Source organism: Megalops cyprinoides, chromosome 24 (assembly GCF_013368585.1).
Source record: "Megalops cyprinoides isolate fMegCyp1 chromosome 24, fMegCyp1.pri, whole genome shotgun sequence".
Lineage (NCBI taxonomy): Eukaryota > Metazoa > Chordata > Actinopteri > Elopiformes > Megalopidae > Megalops > Megalops cyprinoides.
The window spans coordinates 9284680-9304318 of NC_050606.1; the positions used below are offsets into that span (position 1 = coordinate 9284680).

Below are 19639 nucleotides of genomic sequence, written 5' to 3' on the forward strand. Positions count from 1 at the left end.
AACGCTCCTTTGACCTTCATTCTTCTCTGCGAAAACTTTACCTCTCTCACCTCAGGTTGTAAAAACCCTGACCCAGATCCTGATTAATTTTACGAGCACTCTTATTCTCTTTTTCGCCTGTCAGGCGGGGGTGGAAGCAGTAATTGGGGATTACTTTGTTCGAGAACTTTCATTATTTTTCCAAAATGAGTTCTGATTAGTTTGCTCCGTTCGGGTTTATTCTGATGGGTCCCACAGGAAATCATACCGTTCACTTCCAGTCCAAAACCTCCAGGTGCTTTCCCTGTCTTATCCTGAGCCAACGTAGAGGCTCTGAACTAATTAAAAAGACTTACGAGACTTTTTGGCCTTTTGTATGCAAATGAAAAGCCCCACACTTCATACGCCTCTTACTTATCAAATTAGTGTCAGGTGGCACATCGTCACCGTAGACAACCCTGGGAAAGTAGTCCTGCTGTAGCTGGCTTGGAGAGAAGTACTAGGCAAAGCAGGTGGCTCCAGCTGTCTAATGTAGGCATGTTCTATATTGTGTCCTGTCATACATTCATAAAGACAGAGGCTGACAGGGATGGAGAGAGAGACTGACCAAAACACAAACAAGGAGAGATGGTGAGGGTGAGAGGCAGAGAGAGGCAGAGAGATGGACAGAACCTGAGAGAGAGAGAGAGAGAGAGAGAGAGAGAGGCGCACAGAGAGGGACAGTTAGAGACAGAGGGAGAGTCCCGGCTTTCCCAGGACCCGAGCAGTGTCAGTCAGACCCTCTGCAGAGCGTCTGCGGTCTGCTCCGCTGGGCCATGCTGAATGAACTCCCTGGCTGAAGGCCCCATTAGAGCTCTGCCGTTTCTCGCCTGTGCGTTTGAGCGCACACACCTGCCGCTCAGGGCCTCTGTGGCAGGTGTAATACAGTAAAGTCAAAAGATGGATGGCAGAGAGAGGAGTGTAATGGAAAACAAGACAGAAATAAATCTGGTGCTTCTCTGGGCTTTGATCTTGAGAAAATATTTTAGTTTAGCTTTTTTCCCCCCCTCTTAATTTCTTGTAGATTACCCTTGGCCCTTGAATAAAGTTCTGGATGCAATCTGAAAAGTGAGGTCTAATTGGTTTGACAATATTCAGGAATTAAATTAAACAGTCGGTATGGAGCTCATGTTTCTCTATAATAATACAGTATTTTACCAACTGCACAGCAGAATCCAGAAGTATAAAGTGCCAACTAAGCGCTGCCATATTAATAAAAAACGTCATGAATTATTGCAATGTTATGTTGTGCCAGGTTCAGTTCTGTATTGTTTCTTTGGTGAAAATTGCAATTCTGTGTGCTTGGGTGGCAATGGCCTAGTTATGTTTTGATAAAATATGAAGTGCTTTGCCTTTGTGCCTGGAAATATAGTAAAATATATGATGACATTATGCTGTACTTCAACTACAGTAAGTAACCCTATAATATATCCTTAACTCTTGTTGGCTTCGACATGGAAGGCAAACTCCCATCCCACATTTAGCACTTTCATCTCCTTTATATATATATGAATTTGACAAATCACGTTGAGGTCAAAAGCACACAATTACGCTATCCCCGAGAAAGTTCTTAATTGCGAATTTCACCCATTGTGACTGGCTCGTAAATCTGTTTTCGCACGACATCTTCTCCAGGAACCCACCCGCAGTCCTTCAGTAAATCTGGCCTGCGGAGGCAGACAGACTGACAGCACATTTAGCCTTTATCTGCTGGAGTGTGGACGTGCAGACGTGACTCAGATGGAGTCGTGGAGCGTTTTTTTGCGTGGCGGTTCTGGCCCGGCTGGCCCTCCTCCCGGTGAGGCAGTATCCCGGTGATGCGTGGAAAGGGGCCTGTGATCGCTCGCTGGCCGCCGACACTCTCCACACAGGACAGGAAATGCTCAAGTTTCACAGTCGGCCCTTTCCCCTGCGCCCTGTCTCCACGTACATCGGCCCTGCCTCCGCTCTCGCTCGGTAATGCGTCTTCTTTATTGGGCCATTTTTCTGCAGAAGAGCGCAGTGCACTGTGTCTCACCGCGTCGGTGAGGCTGATAGTTTGGGGAGGTGTGTATCCCAGAGACACAGCGCACGCTCGTGGAAATTCCATCTGCTTGTCTGTACCACAGATATTATTCAAGATTTTTTTTTATTCTTGGATTTTTTAATGGGATGTGGTGAAAATGGCTCAGCCTGCAGGCAACCAGGGCAGCCATGTTGTTTCTTTGCTCTCTCTCCACATGGTCCCTCTGTCTGTGCTGTGCCTCTCAATTTCCTCAGCTCACACTGGCAGTAATTATTTAAAATTAAACTGTAAATTTGCACGCTTGCATGTTCCCTTCCTGTGCATGGTGTGAAGTAGATTGCTTTCATCAGAAATGGGGCGAGTGGGTCAACAGCCCATTTCATGCAGGACAGTGGTGACAGCCACCCCCCATATCACTTCCTCTTTCCCCATTGGCTGACTCTGAAAATATTTTCCCGGACGGATTGGAGAACGTGAAGCGGATGAAATCAGTTTCAAATTTGCAGCTGTGCTGATGGTGAGGGAAAGGGTTGTGAAATTGCCTGGGTTTGAGGGGCCGATGCTGCTTGGTTATCTGAACAGTGCATGAGAGATTGGATTCCAGGCAGCGGTTGCTGGTGCAGCATGGCGGAGCGGTTATCAGCGTGTGTGGGAGGTCTCTATCTGCAGCGATGTTTCCACGTTTCCCTGCAGAAGGCTCTTAAAATGGCAAAGGTAATAGCTGCCCTTATCTCCCCGCCACTTCCTGATAGACATTGCTCTGTGCCTCCCTCTCTGTTACAGTCCCAACACATTTGTGCCACTTGTTCTGACACGCCCCTTCACTAATTAGCCATTAAACTTTGGTTTGGTTGTGTATTTCTTTCTGTTAGGACCGGAAGTGTTTGATTTTGAATGGTACGGAAGCTCATGTCAGGCTAGATTTATTGCTGGTATATGCCTTTCACTTATTTCACTTATGGCCAATGAAGTAAACCCATAAGTGTTTCTGTGAAGCAGGCTATTGATTTGCTGGTGACAGGTGTGTTTGCTTTATTGATTACGGCGTGGTCTCTGGAACTTGTTTACCTGCAACACAGGCTGCATAGGGGCTGGAAGATGGATCTACTTGCTAGTCTACTGAGCATGTGCAGAGTGCTCGGTGTCAGGGGTGTGCGTTCATGAGGGAACTCCGAGTCCTTTAGTATGTCAAGAAAACAACAGCAGCAGCCAGGAGGAAATGGAAGGCGATACGAAGATAAATCGCCGGTCTGTCAGTGCTGTGTGCGCTCCGCTGTGGATGCGCCTCGGTGTCTGGGCTGCCCTGTCAGGCCCGCTGAAGGCTGCCGGGCTCCTTCCAGAAAGGTCTCTGAGAGCAGGAGACAGGAAGTGACAGAAACATAACGACTCAAGTGAGCTAGAAGTCTGGTGCCTCCCGTAGGTGTCCACACAAGGTCAGATGCTTCTCCGTAGGGGAGCGCATGAGTGTTGATGCTGGGTAAGGGTTTGTTTTTTTTTTTCCTTCTTCCTCAGACAGAAGAGCAAACAGTCGCAATGTTTCTTTACACACAGCATAAAATATGCTCGGACACATGTTTTCATCCCCTCAGACCATCAACAAAAAAGCAAACTTATTCCACCGTTAATACACGGGGCACGCTAAGGGAGTATAATCACTCCACTGTTCTCATTAAAGCCAGATCATGCTCAAGATCCTTTCACTCTGTGTAGAAGACAGTCCTAGGTTTACTTTACCTTACACATTACATTACACTCATTTAGGAGACACTCTTATTCAGTGACACCCAGCGCAAAAGAACAGAGGCGTACCCATTCAAGTTGAGTGAGTAACAGTGGCAGACCAGGCTAACAGCACTTCCAAACCGGTGAGCGTGAGCATAACACTATTCAAGCCCAACCACAGATTAACCTGTGCAACTTCACTAGGCAAGGGAAGCCAAGTATACTACCTTACATCCCAGTCACTAGGGACTGCATTGTTGATGACCGTGCTTTGGAAAAACTGTCTCTTACGGCTGCGTGGGGGACAGGAGGGCGGTGTGTCTGGAGGAGTGGGTGCACAAAACCATGCAGACGCACACTTTCTTATTCCTGTGGGTCTGTGTCCACTTTTCGGCTGTGTGGATAGTGCCTCCCGCACCCCTACAACCCGGTCAACCTAATCCGCTCCTTCCCTTGTCTTCTGTAAACTCATCCTTTCATCCTCTTGTCCCTTTGCCCTCATCCCCCATTCCCCTGCTCAGCTGCCCCTGTGTGTGAGGGTGGTTATGGGGGGCCTCTGAGTGGGGATGGGTAGTCGAAGGCTCTGCTTTCATACCAGCGGCAACCTATAATGCACTGTTTGCGTCACCATTCTCCTTTCTTCCTCCTACGGTCTCCTGCTGACATTTTAGGGTCAAAGGCTGTGCTTTATATTTTGCAGAGACCGTGTGTGTTACTTCAAATTAAAGGAAAGTTAAAATAGTGCAGCTTTCAGCGCGTCGGCCAAGCTGACTCCCTATCTGTCATTGCCTGTGCTCTTGGTGGAGGACCTCTGCTCTGAGCTCACTGCCATCCACAATTTTCCACTTCCTGAAAAGTCTCACGTTCCCCTCTGTAGAACTTTCTGCACCTCTGCAGTAGTTATACATTCAGGCCATTTTCAAGCAAATTTTCAAAAGGCCTCATCGGTATCGAACAGACAGAGCTTAAATATTTAAAGTTAAGACTTCACTGCTCACTTTATCCTTTCTTGACACATAAAGGCCGAGGCGCTGCATATTGCAGGATCATTTTATCTCGTTGCAGCTCATTTGAAGGGAATGCAGACACGCATAGAGAAATAATGGGAATTTAGTGCGCAGAGGCCTGGCAGTGAGTCATATGTAGCCAGCCCAAGAGGCATTCTTGGGAAATGTGTGGGGTGTCCTGGTCCCGGGTGAGACTGAGGGCACGCTTAAAAACGAGTCCACACAGGAAGTCTGCAGTCATTAATGCCGAGTTCAGTATCTCCATCAAAAAGTCATTGAAGCTGTCCCCCCCTATGCACGCCCCAGTGGAACGTTCCACTGCGCCCCCCTAGCCTGTGCTCTGCTTTATTTTCCATCACACGCAGAGCGTACCAATCAGCACACCAGAGATAGGGGGTGCCATGGAGCTCTCCAGCATGTCTTTGTTTTATGTGAGTGGGGTTTGATCCATTTATTTTCTCTTGATTACTTCTCTTGAGCAATGCTGGTCTCTCTTTTGTTACACAATGTCTCATTATTTTGAGATTTTTCTGACCGTGTTGCAACTGAAAATTGCAGCATGAAGGGATGTATTGAGGATTACAATCCTTTTATTCTCACATATGAGAATGATCTAAAACAAATGACATTTAGCCCAAACAATGGCAGATGTTAATGTTGCCATCCTTTGTTTGACGATTTCACTGAAGCATGTCTCCAATTAAGCTGCTCTAAATTGGAAAAAGGTCCATGTCCAGTCCATCTACAAAGCTTTAGTCGGCACAAAGAGGAAATCTGACCAATATAAGTTACAGTAGACCAAGTATGGTTTCCATCAGATGCAAACTCTTTGAAGGCAATGTCAATAAAAACAAGAAAATGCCATTGTCTCACATCAAGGGGAATCCAGTCAAAACTGGTTGTGATCAATGGAATTTTGATGTTGAAAGGCACCAGAGATTCAGTTAGTAATTTGTTCCTGACAGGGCTTTGCTTTTTGGTTTGCGTCTGTGTTAGCTCAAGCCCTGTCCCCGCTGCGAGCCAGCACGGTCCTGTTATTTCACACTCAGGGGTCCAATGGGCTGCGATGGGCTGCTGAGAAGATGTTTGACCCGGTTTGGAAAATCCATACGGACTAAATCACGCAGTGGTTTGACCGTACCCAGCCAAGCTATTGTCTATGTTTTGAGTTTAGTATGCACATTGTAGTCACTGGGTCAGCCCCAGTACTTCCACAGCCCTTTATTGTCCCTTTATAGTAAAGTTAGCAGGCTACTGTCACTAGCGATTTATAATACAGTACCCCCAGGCAGTGAAGCAGTGAATATTTTTTTGTGTGTGTTACCGTTGTGATTTAGTCTGGAAAGAATACCATTTTGGTAGAAATTTTTTTTTTTAATTAGTTTGATTCCAGGTTTTTATATATATGTTATACACTATTTTTTGTATGGGTGAATATAAATTGATTGAATTTTTTGAAGCAGTTTATGAATGACCAATCTGGACTTACATGTACTTTGATCATCTGTTATGGAACATTGAAGATGCCTAAAATGACCATACCCGAAATACTCATCTGAGTGTTAGTTGGTCAGCGTTTGCGGTGTGAATGAGTGCCTCACTTGCCATGTCAGATGTAGTGCTCATGGACGTGTGCATGGATTAATAGTGCATTTTGTGTGTCCTGTTCTCTCGCAGACATGCCTCTCCACGTGCGCCGCAGCAGTGACCCGGCGCTGCTCGGCCTCGCCTCCTCCTTCAGCGAGGCCCACGCGCCCCCCGACGAGCCGTCCCGAAAGAACCCCACCCGCTGGTCTACCACGGCCGGCTTCCTCAAGCCACGCCACTCCACCGGCACCAACAGCCTGGAACGAAAGGTAGCCCCCCTTCTGCCAATCCCAACACAGACAAAGCATGAGTATGTGTTTTTATTAGGCGGTTTACCCACAATGCACCAGCGCAGGTGCTCTTTCTCACATGCTGCCTAAACCTTAATCTGAACCTTAATCTGATAGAAAGCTTTGAATGGGAAGTGGATACAAGTGAGCTCCATTGTTGAGATTGTCAGTTTATCATTCTGTTTGATATACGTCTGTTAAGATGAACTAAGCACCAATAAGAACGATATAAGCACCAATGATATGGGAAATGGAATGGTTTAAATTTACTGTCATTCTACTGTTCCAATGTAAATAGAAAAATACAGATGTGTGGTGTGGTTTTGGATCTTTTCATCTTCTCCTCCTTCAGTGGCTTCACTAAAGATTTCTTCTAGTCATTGCTAGGCCTCGACGTATTTTCAGTTTGCCTGGATATGGGGGCTGAGAGAGCAGACCACATACAAATATTTTATATGGGTGTTGCCTTAATGCAGCCTGTGATTTTTGGGCTGCCTGTGTTCTTGACAAAAAAAAGGAAGTTGCTGTAATGGCCTGTCATAAAATTGGCTGATAAATTAGAGCCATTGTTAGCTGCTCTGGTCTGGTAAGTGTGGGAAATGTCTGCCCTATTTTCTGCAGTACACTGGCTGGTCTATATCTTGTTTTTATTATCATTGCCGTTATTTATAGCACAATATTAATTTCTTTCACCTTTTTGAAGTAAGATAGAGATCAAGGTATTAATAGAAATGTCTGGATTGCGAACTATGTGTGTTTGGGCATGTCTTAATATCCAAGATGGTCCCAGATTCATTAGGAGTGAGTGAGTGTGTGTGTAATATAAAAAAATACATGAAATAATTATATTTATGACTAAGCACCTTTGTTTGTCATTAGGCCTATTCACAAACTATTCTAAATGGTTGTAGAGCTAAGAGCGAAAATGTGCACATTTGTTTGCTGCATATTTGGCCTGTTTTTTTCTGTGCTGTTTTATACATCATAAAGATTAAAGATGCACCTGTTTTTTTTATTTCTTCTCCAAACCTGCTGTAATTGAGATGGTTATCACTAGGTTTCTCACCACCCTCTGGCCCATTCTATGTGACTGTCTGTTCTCTCCCTCCTATCGCATGTCTGACGCATATAATACGGTGCGGGTGGGAGTCTAAACTGTGGCATTATTTCACAGGCAGGGGGCAGTGAGTGCTCCCCCCGAGTTCTGGAAGACTCTTACTGAAGGGCTGCCAAGCTCATTTTTTGGTTGAGTGGGTGCATTGTGCTTCACATCAGCCGGCGTGGCAAAAAATATAAATAAATAAAAATGAAAAGGGCACAAAAAATAATTACAATAATTGCTATGTTAGGCTTTCCAATATTAATCACTACAAACCAGAAAACCTGTTCCATTGTTTCTGCGCCCAGAGGCATTTTTACAGGCTAAGATTTAGGTCACAATTAATGTTAAGTGGGCTCTAATAACATCGTAAATACACAGTAAATACCTTAGTAAATTCTGTCTAACTGGCATGAGGATCAGGGTTGGGATTAGGGACTGGAGTTGTTATTGGTCAGGGGTAAGAGTAGGGCCAGTGTTATGCAGACAGGGCTTATAACTACCGTAACTGCAGCCTGGTATTACACAAACATGTTTGTAACAACACTGCAGTATTATAGTTATTACATTGTCATTACAATGTGGTTTATTTACATTAACACATTGCCTGTATGGTGTCATGTTATGCGATGAAGGCTTTCGGTTATTAACTTATTAGCAGTGAAGGGGCACCATGTTGGGCTAGATTTGGGCTCATCCTCAGGAGTACAGGATCCAGTGCCTGTGTGCTAACGTGGGGGGATTAGGGGCGCAGGTTCATGTCTGAAAGTGTGCATGCTCCATCACCATTCATGTATTGTTTCTGTTTTAGCATGGCTTTAATTCCTCTCCTTTCTCCCCGTCTCTGCAGGGGAAGAGTTTGGACACTTACCGCAGCCTGCCTCGCGACGCCGGGAACTGGGCCAATCAGAGGGAGTTCCAGAGGGAAAATGCCCGCTCCTCCCTAAGTGCCAATCACCCCATGGTGGACAGATGGCTGGACAGACAGGAACAGGTACGCAGGACACTGGCACGGTGTGCTTTTCAGTTTGGCATCCGCAGGTTTATTTATTTAATTAATTTTTCCCTGGAAAATTAAGCCCTTTTTTGGCATTTGCCTTCCTCAGGGCCCGGTCTGAGTTGTCTTAGTTTCCTGCATTGGCTAACATCAATAGAAATGCCTTATGTGCCTACGGTTTGTTAGGTTTTCATAATTTGCAGCCTTGCTTGCCTCCAATGTGTCTTCGGATGCAGAACCAGTCAGAGTGTTTGAATCAAGAGAGATGTCATACTTTCAAGAAGTATAATGATCCTGACATTCATTATTATTGACATAAATTACGGGTTGTAGACTGACTAACATGAGTTGTGAACATCTTTCTTCTGTGATTTAAGTCCATTTTGTGTGTGGTTTTCTAGTTTTGCTGTCCAACAGTGGGATAGCAGCCTTAGTTTTGGCTTTAGTGTAGGAAGCAGATTGTTCTAATTCATCTTAAGAGAAAATGCTTTTTTGTTGGTCGCTCACCACTCAAGATTGTCCACAGCAGTTGTTAAGGTTTATACTGCAATGGCGGCTTTTCGAGATTTGGTGGGTGGCCTCGGCACCACAGCTCTTTCTAATCCCATCAAGAGGAATGGGAAAAACCAGTCCAGCCCTCGACTCGGTCGTGCATCTTCATTAAGGAGCTGCTATGCATGGAAAAACCCTGGTCCGCTTCACGCTCTGGGGCCAGCTTGGGGCGCGACCGCTCCAGCTGTCAGTCAGACCTCACACAGCAATGCATTGTGGGTCCGAGCCAGAGCTGCTGATCCGTGTTGAGGGGAGGGGGGGGCGGGCCGGCTCGAGAGGGCTGCCAGCTGACACAGCGTGCTTCTGCTCTGACTTTTATATTTCGAGGCCCTTATTTTTCCCGGCGTTTGGCAGACCCAGGCAGACGGCGGCACGGTCCCCAGGAGTTGGGGCTCCACCGATGCGGAATGACGGGAAATTGGGAGACAGGTGTTGGCAGCGGCCGCCGGGCACGCGCGGCGTGAACCCCACCAGCTTATACACACCAGCTGCCACTTCTCACCACACCAGCAGCTCCGGTCCAGAGACCTGCCAAGAGGCATATCCTCCCTGGGCTGACAAGAGGCTACGGCAGCCTGTGTCTGTCACACGAGCCGTCCCATGATTCCTTTTGGCCCCCGGGGGTTAGCGTTCAGCAACGGGAGGAGAGCGCATCTGTCGTGTGTATGTTGGGTTTATGTTTTATTTATTTGAGTCTTTTTTTTTTCAGGGCAATTGACAGCGTCAGCATCAGTGTCATTGTTTCCCAGTGACTCCAGGGCTGATGATTCATGTACTGAACCTTTTGACTGGAGGTGGGATGCACAGCCTTTTCCAGCTGTTGTGTAGATTCGTGTGCTTGTTTGGAGACTTGTTCTTTAATGAATCCCCAAAGGGCCCTGCACAGGTTCACATGTTCGCGCAGGGGTTTCTGGGAGATCCAGACAGGACGCCGGTGTGTGGTTTTGTTGATGTCATGCGTTTATCTATGGTTTCTTTACCTGCGTCATTTCGTTCACCTGCTGAGATCCTGCATTTTTAGTCCAGAGGTTCATCCATTCGTGTTTTTTTTTTTGTTGATTATGTTTAACTGGCCTTTACTCAACAGAAGCAGCAGTCTCCCCGTTTCCCACTCACGCAGTGCAAACATTGTTTTTTAATAATGCGTTTCTATGCATCTTAATTTAAATAATCTGAACATTGTGCTCTTTTAAAGGCAGTAAGCATTACTCAGTTGGGACAACTGAGCTGAGTGACTCCCAACCCATCATGCTCTTGTCAGACTCTTGCCTGCTAAATCAACAAATACGCTACTGAATCTAAACACCGAAATGTCATGTCACTCCATAATTTCACAGTTGCATGAGACATCATAGGAACTACAGGGCATGTTTTATATTGTTTGAAGGAAACATTGGGGAAAAGTTGCTGTTTGTGGCATTAATCTTATTTAAGGTCTTGTTTACCAACTTATTGTGAGCAAATAAGCCAGACGCAGCTTTTTAGCATCTGCCTTCTGCTCTGGAAGGATGGAGGTGGAGGAATTGGGTGCTATCGCGGAAGAGGATGAAACAACAAAGTCCCTGCCAGTTAATTAAAACATATCTAATCAGGATCAGCGCATGCATGATTGGGAATAATTTGTTTCCTTATCCCCGTGCACCCACGCAGGCAGGCGTGCAGGCTTTCACACGCACGTGAGTTAGGTCTTTGAAATAGAAGGATGGAGCTTTTATGTGTTTTGTGATCTGTGGTCTGAACGGTCCCTGTCACTGTTGAGCGGTGGATAGCACAGATGACATTGGCCAGTCTGATGCTGTGCAGGCAGTTTTGCAGGTGTAAGGAGTGGGCAGCGGAGAGTGGGTAGTCGGGAGGGTGATTATTTGACTGAGCTGGGTAGAAATGGGCTGAACGGCTGCCAGTATCCCCTGAAGAAATTAACTGCAAAGACAGTCTTCATTCCCTCACTTCAGTGAGCAAACTCACCATTATACACAGCCTATGCCGAAATCAGTGGAGCAGTCCTTCCTTCATTGCCATCAGTGGGCAGTGCCAACAGAACCCTGTTCTGGGATCAGTATGAAATGTTTCTCTCTCTGCGGGGATTATATAGCATGAAAGTTGTCAGTTTCATTTCAGCGCTCAAACTTTTTTTTTCCCCCTCAATGTAAAATATTCATGGACACGAGACAGCAGCCAGGGTCATTCTAAGTAGATTGAGTTCATTTAAAATTGTTTGCATTTTTCAACTGTGGGATGTTCACATCACAGCAAATTAGCCTTTCAGTCAAACCCAGCCTTATCACAGCGCTTCAGTACATTGGCAAAATTAAACCCAGAGAAATTACTTGGTTAGCCGTATCAGGCAGGCATCTCGCTTTAATATTGCTTTGTGGGGGCGATAGTGTGACAGCCAACTAAACACTGTCCCCGATGTTCATTTTCAAATACATATTGACTTTTATTTTTCAGGAAGCTCAAACTCTAATTAGAATTAAATGCTAAGTGACAATTGTAAGGCACCACTGCTGATGTATTCTTTGTCAGATAACAGCCGTAGGAGAGCCCTTTTAAAAAGAGACGCGCAAGCTTTAAAAAGCTGTTGGTGCTCAGCCTAATGAGAAGGACATGTGTAGAGCCACTGCAGAAGAGCAAGAGTTTCAGCAGGAGCCTGTTCTCTGTCTCTCGAAACCTTTGAAGTCCTACTTTATGATACATTTTTAATACGCTTTCCCCACTTCATTATGAATTGAAAACCCGGCCTGCCCAGCGTGGGAACGCCGCATTTGAACGCCGAGGCTCACGGAACAGACAAGCGGGGGGGGAAAAAAAAACACCGCGTTGGAACAATGAGGGGGAATGCTGAACGCTGAGAGAAAATTAACGGCCAAAAGGTAGCGTGCGCGCCTTCACGAGAAGCTGGAATAACACGCGTTATAAAGCTTGTGAGGTTTTCCCACGCTGTGATATAAGATGGCCACTTTATGTTTATGGATTAACCAAAGGGTGATGAAGAGCAGAAAGCTCTCTGCGATGTCTAGGAAGCTAGATAATGTACGAGTTGTATAAATACAACATTTCTCAGAGGGCCTTGTGTTGCCAGGGCTCCCGGCTTACAGAACGTGAGCGTGACACGCCAGAGATCACTATTTATTGAGCCATAAACGCAAGTGGCCGACGACTCGCCCCTTTAGATAAACAGCCCGTTTGTAAACTGACGCGCTGTTACGGTTGTAAATCCCAGCAGCTTGTGGTGGCTACAGGTCTGCTTTCCGGGCCTGAGTCGGAGGGCTGCCGCCATGCCTGTCTCTGACAAGCTCAAATCCGGTGTGACACACGGAGATGGAGAGAGGGCACTTTGACCACCGGCCCTGGCAAGGCGGTGCGGAATGCACTTTTCGCTCGCTTCGGCGGCCCTCGTCTGACGTCAGATTTCTTCACAGGCAAACAAAAGCGGCACGATACACGGAGCATCGAGTTGAAGGGGTCTTATAACGTGCAGAACATTCATATCCGATGAACAAATACAGCCGCCATTAATTTGGTCTTAATTACAGAAATCTGGGCCATGCGTCGGCCAGATTAACAGTGGCATGGAAAGTCACGCATTGCTGTTTATGTCGGCTTCTCATTTGAATGTCTCCCTTAAATGTCATCACACTGCAGCTTTTGGATTCAGAGATCTGACGCTGTGTCTGGAGCAGTCTTTAACCCTCTGTAAAGAACGTACAGAGAAGGACTGGCCAGACAGAGAGGGGAGGTGAGGTGGTATTCTGACTTGACAGGGAGGGGCAGGTGGGCTCATCTGACCCGCAGGGATTTGGTGATAGGGGTACAATGAGGGAACAGCTGGATGAGACAAGCTGCCCAAAGCTCAGAGCAGAGAGGGCTAGTGCTCACTCTTGCTGGCGCACTGCATGGGCGGCTGCCCGCTGAGGTTTTCTCAGAAATCTCACGGTATAGTACACACAGTACAGCCCAACTCTATTTGGCATGTGTACAGCACTGCACCAAGGAAGTGTCTTTTATCTCATGCGAGTTTCAGCACAGACACAATCCGTCCGCGCAGAGCTCTTTATGTGGTGAGTGGATTTAAAACACACCTACTCCAAATCACTGTGTATTGTCATACTTAACAAGGACAATATGAATTTTTTCTCCCCGAGTCTTTTTTTCTCCTTGATTTTGAAAATCAGCAGGAGTGAACGAACACCCACAGCGCTTTATTTGATTTGGAGGAGTTTAGCTTTCATCATTGGGAAAAGGCAGGTATTTTCCATTCAAGTCAGGCCATCGTTTTAAACACGCGACGGTCAGAGAGGGGTACCGGCCGTCATTAGCGGGTTCAATCATATGTTGTGAAAGAGACAAAGGGAATGCAGCGCCCCGGGTTAGGGCGTGCTGCAGAATGGCAGAGCGAGCGTGGCTCGATGAGCCCGCAGCGGGGCGTGTGTTTTCCGTCGGGGGCGGGGTTATTAGCCCGGGCCCCCGCTGTGCCGCTCTCTGTGGTAACGCTGCTCTTCGGGCTCCGCCAGCAGGTGCTGCTGTGTGCTCAGCGTTTGGCTGCCACGCCGCAGGGCCAGTCCGTCGCACGCCCACTCTCCTGAGAGCGTAGAGAGAGAGCCGCCTATCCTCCTCTCTGCTGTTTGCACTTGTTCCCTCTCCCTCTCTCTCTCTCTCTCTCTCTCTCTCTCTCTCCCTCTCCCTCTCCCCCCCCCTCCCTCTCCCTCTCTCTCTCTCTCTCTCTCTCTCTCTCTCTCCCTCTCCCTCGGCCCCCCCCCCCTCTCTCTCTTTCTCTCTCTCCCTCTCTTGCTCTCCCTCTCCCCCCCCCTCCCTCTCTCTCTCTCTCTCTCTCTCTCCCTCCTCTTTGTCTCTTTCAGTCCCTCTCCCCTTCCTTTCCTCCTGCTTTCTTACCTCTGGCAGGCTTCCTGCCTTCCGCCCTGCCTTTCTCCCTCTCACTCTTTCTTTCTCTTATCTCTCTGTACATTGCCTCTGTTGGCTGCTCACCTTTTGCCTTTATTGCCTTGTCACCCCTCACCCTCTCAGTTTTTCTCTTTCTCTCCTCCTCATGTCATTCTCTCACTCTCTGTCTCTCTCTCTGTGAAAGGGAGAGAGCCAGTGGAAGCGGGCACTCGAACAGGTTTCCTGATTTTATGTAATCCCCAGACTGCCTGATTGTCATTGTTTTTATCACAGGTGCATTAGTTCAGTTTAGTTCCTTCAAAGTACCTTCAGTTCTTTGCGCATTGTGGGTCACCATAGCACCACCAGGGCCTGTTGCACACAAAGGCTTTCTCCCTAACCCCTCCAAATATATATATTATATATATAAAATTCTTTTCTGACTACTGCCGTCTGAGGCTGCTGATGCCAGTGTTGAAATCTGACATGCTGTTTCACTGACCTTGACTGTGTGCGGCGGGATGCATTCAGACTCACTGGGGAGGAAGGAGAAGGCATCTGGGCGGCTCGTCTTTTGCGCCGCACCTGTCAGAGGTATGGCTTCCCTCACAATGTGAGGGGCCTCTTTTTTTTTTTTTTTTTTTTAACCCAGCCAGTGAGCTGGAACGCCTTTCTCCCTCAGTCTCCACACCAGCCTGGCTGCCTGCTCGTCCTTGCCGTCGGCTCATTCTCCAGAAGCGGGGGGAGAGGTGTATGCCGCCAGGGTATTTTTCGCGGCTCGGAGGAAGGGATATGGGACGCGCTTGTCTGACAGTGTGCGCTGACGGCTCTTGCTTGTTTGAAAGAGACGTAATTAAACACCAAAATGCTGGTTCTCCTAGCATTTTGATGTTTAATTACCTAATTTTACCTAAACAAATCCTGAAATCAGTGACTACAGTTGACTACAGTTTTGTGGTCTTTGACACTTTCAGGGTCTAATCATGCATGTTGCATGTTAGAATTGATTAATGCTTATAAACATATTATAGATAGGACAAATTATCAACAAATTTAGTGATATCAAATCTCAGTCTTTTACAATAAACTGTAACTGGATTATGAAAAGAGCCTTTGAGTGCACATTTGTCAGTCAATGCTCATGTTTGCACCGTGACTGCTTTGTGTGTACATTTAAAATGACACATAATTGCTCCCGTATGTTTTATAACCAATAGGCTTTGTAGAGATCTTCAGTTATCAGGTATAGTGTTAGATTATGGCCATTGTTTGACTGTGAATAGGCAATGGGGGAAAATGGAATTAATATGTGATGTTTTTATTCTGGTCTTTCTCCTCCCCACAGAGTTCCTCTTTGATTTCTCCTTTACCGAAAGCCTTTCTCTGGCCCCTGGTCTTCGCGACAGCGGCGAAGCACGGCAGAAAGTCCTGATTCACCTCCCTTATCTCATTTACTCAGGAGAGGACCTATGTTTTCCTTTGCCCGCGCGCACGCACACACACGCACACACACACACACACGCACACACACACACACACACACACACACACACACGTTTCACACGGTTTAGCGCGGCTTAATTTTCCTGGCTTATCAAGTGGACGGGCTGTGCAAGATAGCGGAATGCCTGCACCTCCGCTGACTCTTTGTGGACACTGTCGTTCCACTCAGCCTGTTGTTCCGCTGTCAGGAATGAACAGCCAACCCCAATCACAGAACTCACAGTGTAGCACGTACTTTTGTGGACTGCGTTCATTAACCCTATTAGAGCAACACTGTAGTGTGTGTATAGTGTCGTGAATTTCTGTACCTGGTTTCCTAGCCTACATTCATGAATTTTATTTTTATAAATTGACGTGCCAGAAGTGGTATGGCTGCTATATCTTAAATGTCTGTTTCCGCAGTGGGGAGCTCAGTGGTCTCTCAGCCACATCTGGGGTTTTTTTTTTCTTACTGTCTTTATTCGCCCCAGTTTTTTCTTCTTTTTTTCCCCTCGGATCCTTATCCAGGAGATTATGAATATGTAAATTCCTGATTAGAATTAGCGAGTGTGTTTGATTTGCTCTCCGGAGTGAGAAATCGCTTTCTCAATGAAAACAAACGAACACAGCCCTGAGGTGCCAACTCATTACCCACAAATCACAGGGAGGAGGTGCACCTGAGGCAGAGTCCGTAATGACATTTGGGAATAAAAAGCCCCCGCACGGCGACAACAATACAGCGCAAAACCAGCGGCAAGAAAAAAATGGGTAGGCCACTAAAACGCGCTACGCTACCTTTCAACAGCAGTGTAGGCTGTTGTGTTGGGGTAGCAGCCTTTCCCCACTCCGTCATAAGGCCTTGAAACAGTCTGCCTTTTATTTGGCCCTGCCTCTTTTAGAGTTCTTGAAATGTTTTACGTTTGTTTAAAGAGTGATGCAAAACTGCGTGGAAACTGTTGGGAAGCTGTACTTCTTTTCTTTGGGATGTTGCTTATTTTTATCCCTGCATGCCCACCAAGAACCATGACAGAAACCACCGAGTGGGCCCTTATTTGTAATCCTACCAATTTCTTTATGAAACACTGAGGTGCACTGCCACTCCATGGAGGTCTCATCATTTCTTCTATTGTCTTAACACCCACTTACAAGCTAGTGGAGTCGCATGTTCTCCCAAACCTCCTTACCTCGTCTCCATTACCAGGGTCGTAGTGGGGGCTCCCTGGCTCACAAGGACTGCCACAGCCTCTCAGAGAGGGAGCGTGCTTTGAATTTGCTCTAGGAATGCAACACTCCTCTTCTGAAAAAGAACATTTCTCTCTCTGGTGAATGTCTGACTCGTACCCGCTGCTGTCTAAACAGAACCACAATTACCTGTCTTACAGTGGAGGAAAAGTGATGTGAGCCAAATGTGAACCTGGTCTACTGGCCATATTCGGCAGGAAGGAGACATACAAGTAGAAAAATCAAACAGGCCCACAAGCATTGGAGTAATGCTTTCAATATTGTCAGCTTTCTTTTGTCGGCAAGCATGGGCATGACAGAAGTCCAGCCATTATATGAATCTGCTTTCACTACAGTGAAACGATGTTTATCTTCTAAACGCTGTTCTCCTGGGGTTTCCTCCCTTATCACCTGTCTGTGAGTCCCCTGCTATAGAGACTCATGAGGGTAAAATGTAGACTAAAGCTTGTAATGGGAGGGTGTGGCCTCATGAGCCTCTTTTTGGGTGGGGCCCATGTGCTCTCGGTCATTGACTTGTATGAACCAATCGTGAGGCTTTGCTCTGCATGGCAAAAGGCTGATTTGTATATATCGGGGATCCGTATGTGAAATTTTATGGCTTTACCGATTTTGGGTTTCATGAATCCTGCCTGTTATCACAAGCTGAAATACACCTTGGAGTTTCTGTTAAACCTGAATGTATATTTGGTTTATTTTACATGATTAACAAGGCCGAGGCAACCTGACTTTGTTTCATAAAATGGGTTTCTACCTCTTAGTGCTTCATCTGAAGATTGGAATCATTACACAAAGTTATGCAGTCGAATATCAAATCTCTTTCTTCTAAATTCAAATAGATAATTCTAAATTAGTTTACACAACCCAGCCTCAGTCATAATTCTAGTCATGTAATATGAAGGACATTAAATGGTACACAGTTACACTAAATACAGTCAAGTAAGAATGGGATCTCCAGCAGATGGATAATCATTACCTCATGGACAAGCTTGTTTACCATGTGAAACAATCAACAACAGGTTCAGGGCAATTTTAAGTTTTTAACCGCCCGTATTTCAAGCTGACATGCATCCACTGGGTTGTGGTGAGTATTATTTAGACAGTAAACAGGCCTTGAGTGAAGAAACCAAACTTTGTGCAGTCGGGCCAAAAATAAGCAGTCTGCTCGGAGGGGCTGTATTTCGTTGGCTTTCATATGACTGCCCGTGAGAGAGGAAGCAAACTGTGTTTATTCTACACACAAGAGGTTAGCAAACCTGTGTGAGTCCTTTAACCTTTTCATTTCCCCTTGAAGTACATTTAAATAAATGTTCTCTCTATGGTTATTAACACACAAGCCATAATATTGTTAAGTTTTGGCACCAGTTATGGTAGCTCTGTGTGACATACTGGATGCTCAGATGCAGTCTGACATTTACTGTTGTTTACGTGGGCTCATTATATGCGCTTATGAACCTCTGCAAAGTCATTATGGATAAGACTGTCTGCCAAATGAAAGAATGTAAGTAATACAGAGACCACAGACGCCTCCCAGTTCCTGCTATATAACTTGTCTTTGCGTTCATGTCAAAATTTCCTGACAATGTGTTTTTTGTATTTACTTAACTGCCCCCTTTGTGTGTTTGTATGCATCAGCTACAGAGCTTCCTGTAAAAAGCTTACATTAGAAAGGGGTAAGGTGGTTCATATCCTGCCACTGTTTAAGAGCAGAATTTTTCACCACGACCAGGAAGGAGTTGTATGTTGTGCCAGAGGTGGTCAACAATTCATTATGTGGCTTTCAAAAGTGTTGAGTGAAGCCCTCACAGGGAGAGGGTGGAATTTGGCTGGTTACTTCATCCAATACATTTATTTATTTCAATTTTAGTGTAGATTAAGATTAATTAGAGCATTGTAAGGCCTGGAAACTACCGTGACATAATTTGGCACAGGAAACCATTTCCAAAACCAAAGAAATTAAGAAAGCTTGCTTTGTTTTTGACAGCCGAGATTAGCTTAATATCCTTTGCTCGTATTTGAATACATTAAATGAACCGTATTTGATTATATTGTAAGCTTGCTGTGGTTACTATATGTTCTTTACAACAGTAAAGAATTTTACAAAAGTATGTGCTTGTATTTAAATGGAAGAACGAATCACTAATGGGGATTCATGCATTGTCTTTAGTCTCTGTAGAATGAATGCAGTAGCTGGAATATAGTTTTAACTGAATATCTTATATCTTTTGAGTTTTCTAGCAGAGCAACTGAAAGGTCCTTTTGTTCTGTGCGTGGCATGGTAGTTTCGGGAACACCTGGTAATTTCACTCGCGGTGTACCTCCACTTCCACTGGAAAGAAGGAAATTCTGCCCAAAGCGTGGTTCCTGAAAGGGGTCACACACCCGTTGACCCATATTGAAGTGCCGTGCAGAACGTTGCCGTTGAAGACAGAGACAGGGGGTGGGGGGGGTGGGGGGGCACTTAAGCACCGAGGGGGGGCTGTGTTACTAACTGGAACGCTGACGGTGTTTACGCCAAAGCGGACAGGCTTGACAAAAGATGAAGGCGTGGGACCCTGACGCCTCCTGATTTGTGGGGGTGTTTTGGACTGGAGTAATTGTCACCTGGTGACAGCCCAACATCCTTCTCTCTGGGAGGCAGCATGGGATTAGCGCACACTGTCGGGCTCTTTCCCTTCATTAGCCGTGCCGCTACACTGGCATGTTCATTTATCTGTCGGGGGGGGGGGGGGGGGGGGGCTGGACTGACGGTTGTTTGAA

At 46.1% G+C, this 19639-nt stretch overlaps 1 protein-coding gene across 1 annotated transcript in view; it reads left to right on the forward strand.

The window, feature by feature from the left end:
• LOC118770919 (partitioning defective 3 homolog) overlaps positions 1 to 19639 on the forward strand; it is a 262566-nt gene that overhangs the window by 106140 nt on the left and 136787 nt on the right. The window contains exons 4-5 of the mRNA XM_036518693.1: positions 6430 to 6608; positions 8579 to 8722. Coding sequence (XP_036374586.1) covers positions 6430 to 6608; positions 8579 to 8722 — 323 coding nt within the window. The remainder of the gene's footprint in view (positions 1 to 6429; positions 6609 to 8578; positions 8723 to 19639) is intronic.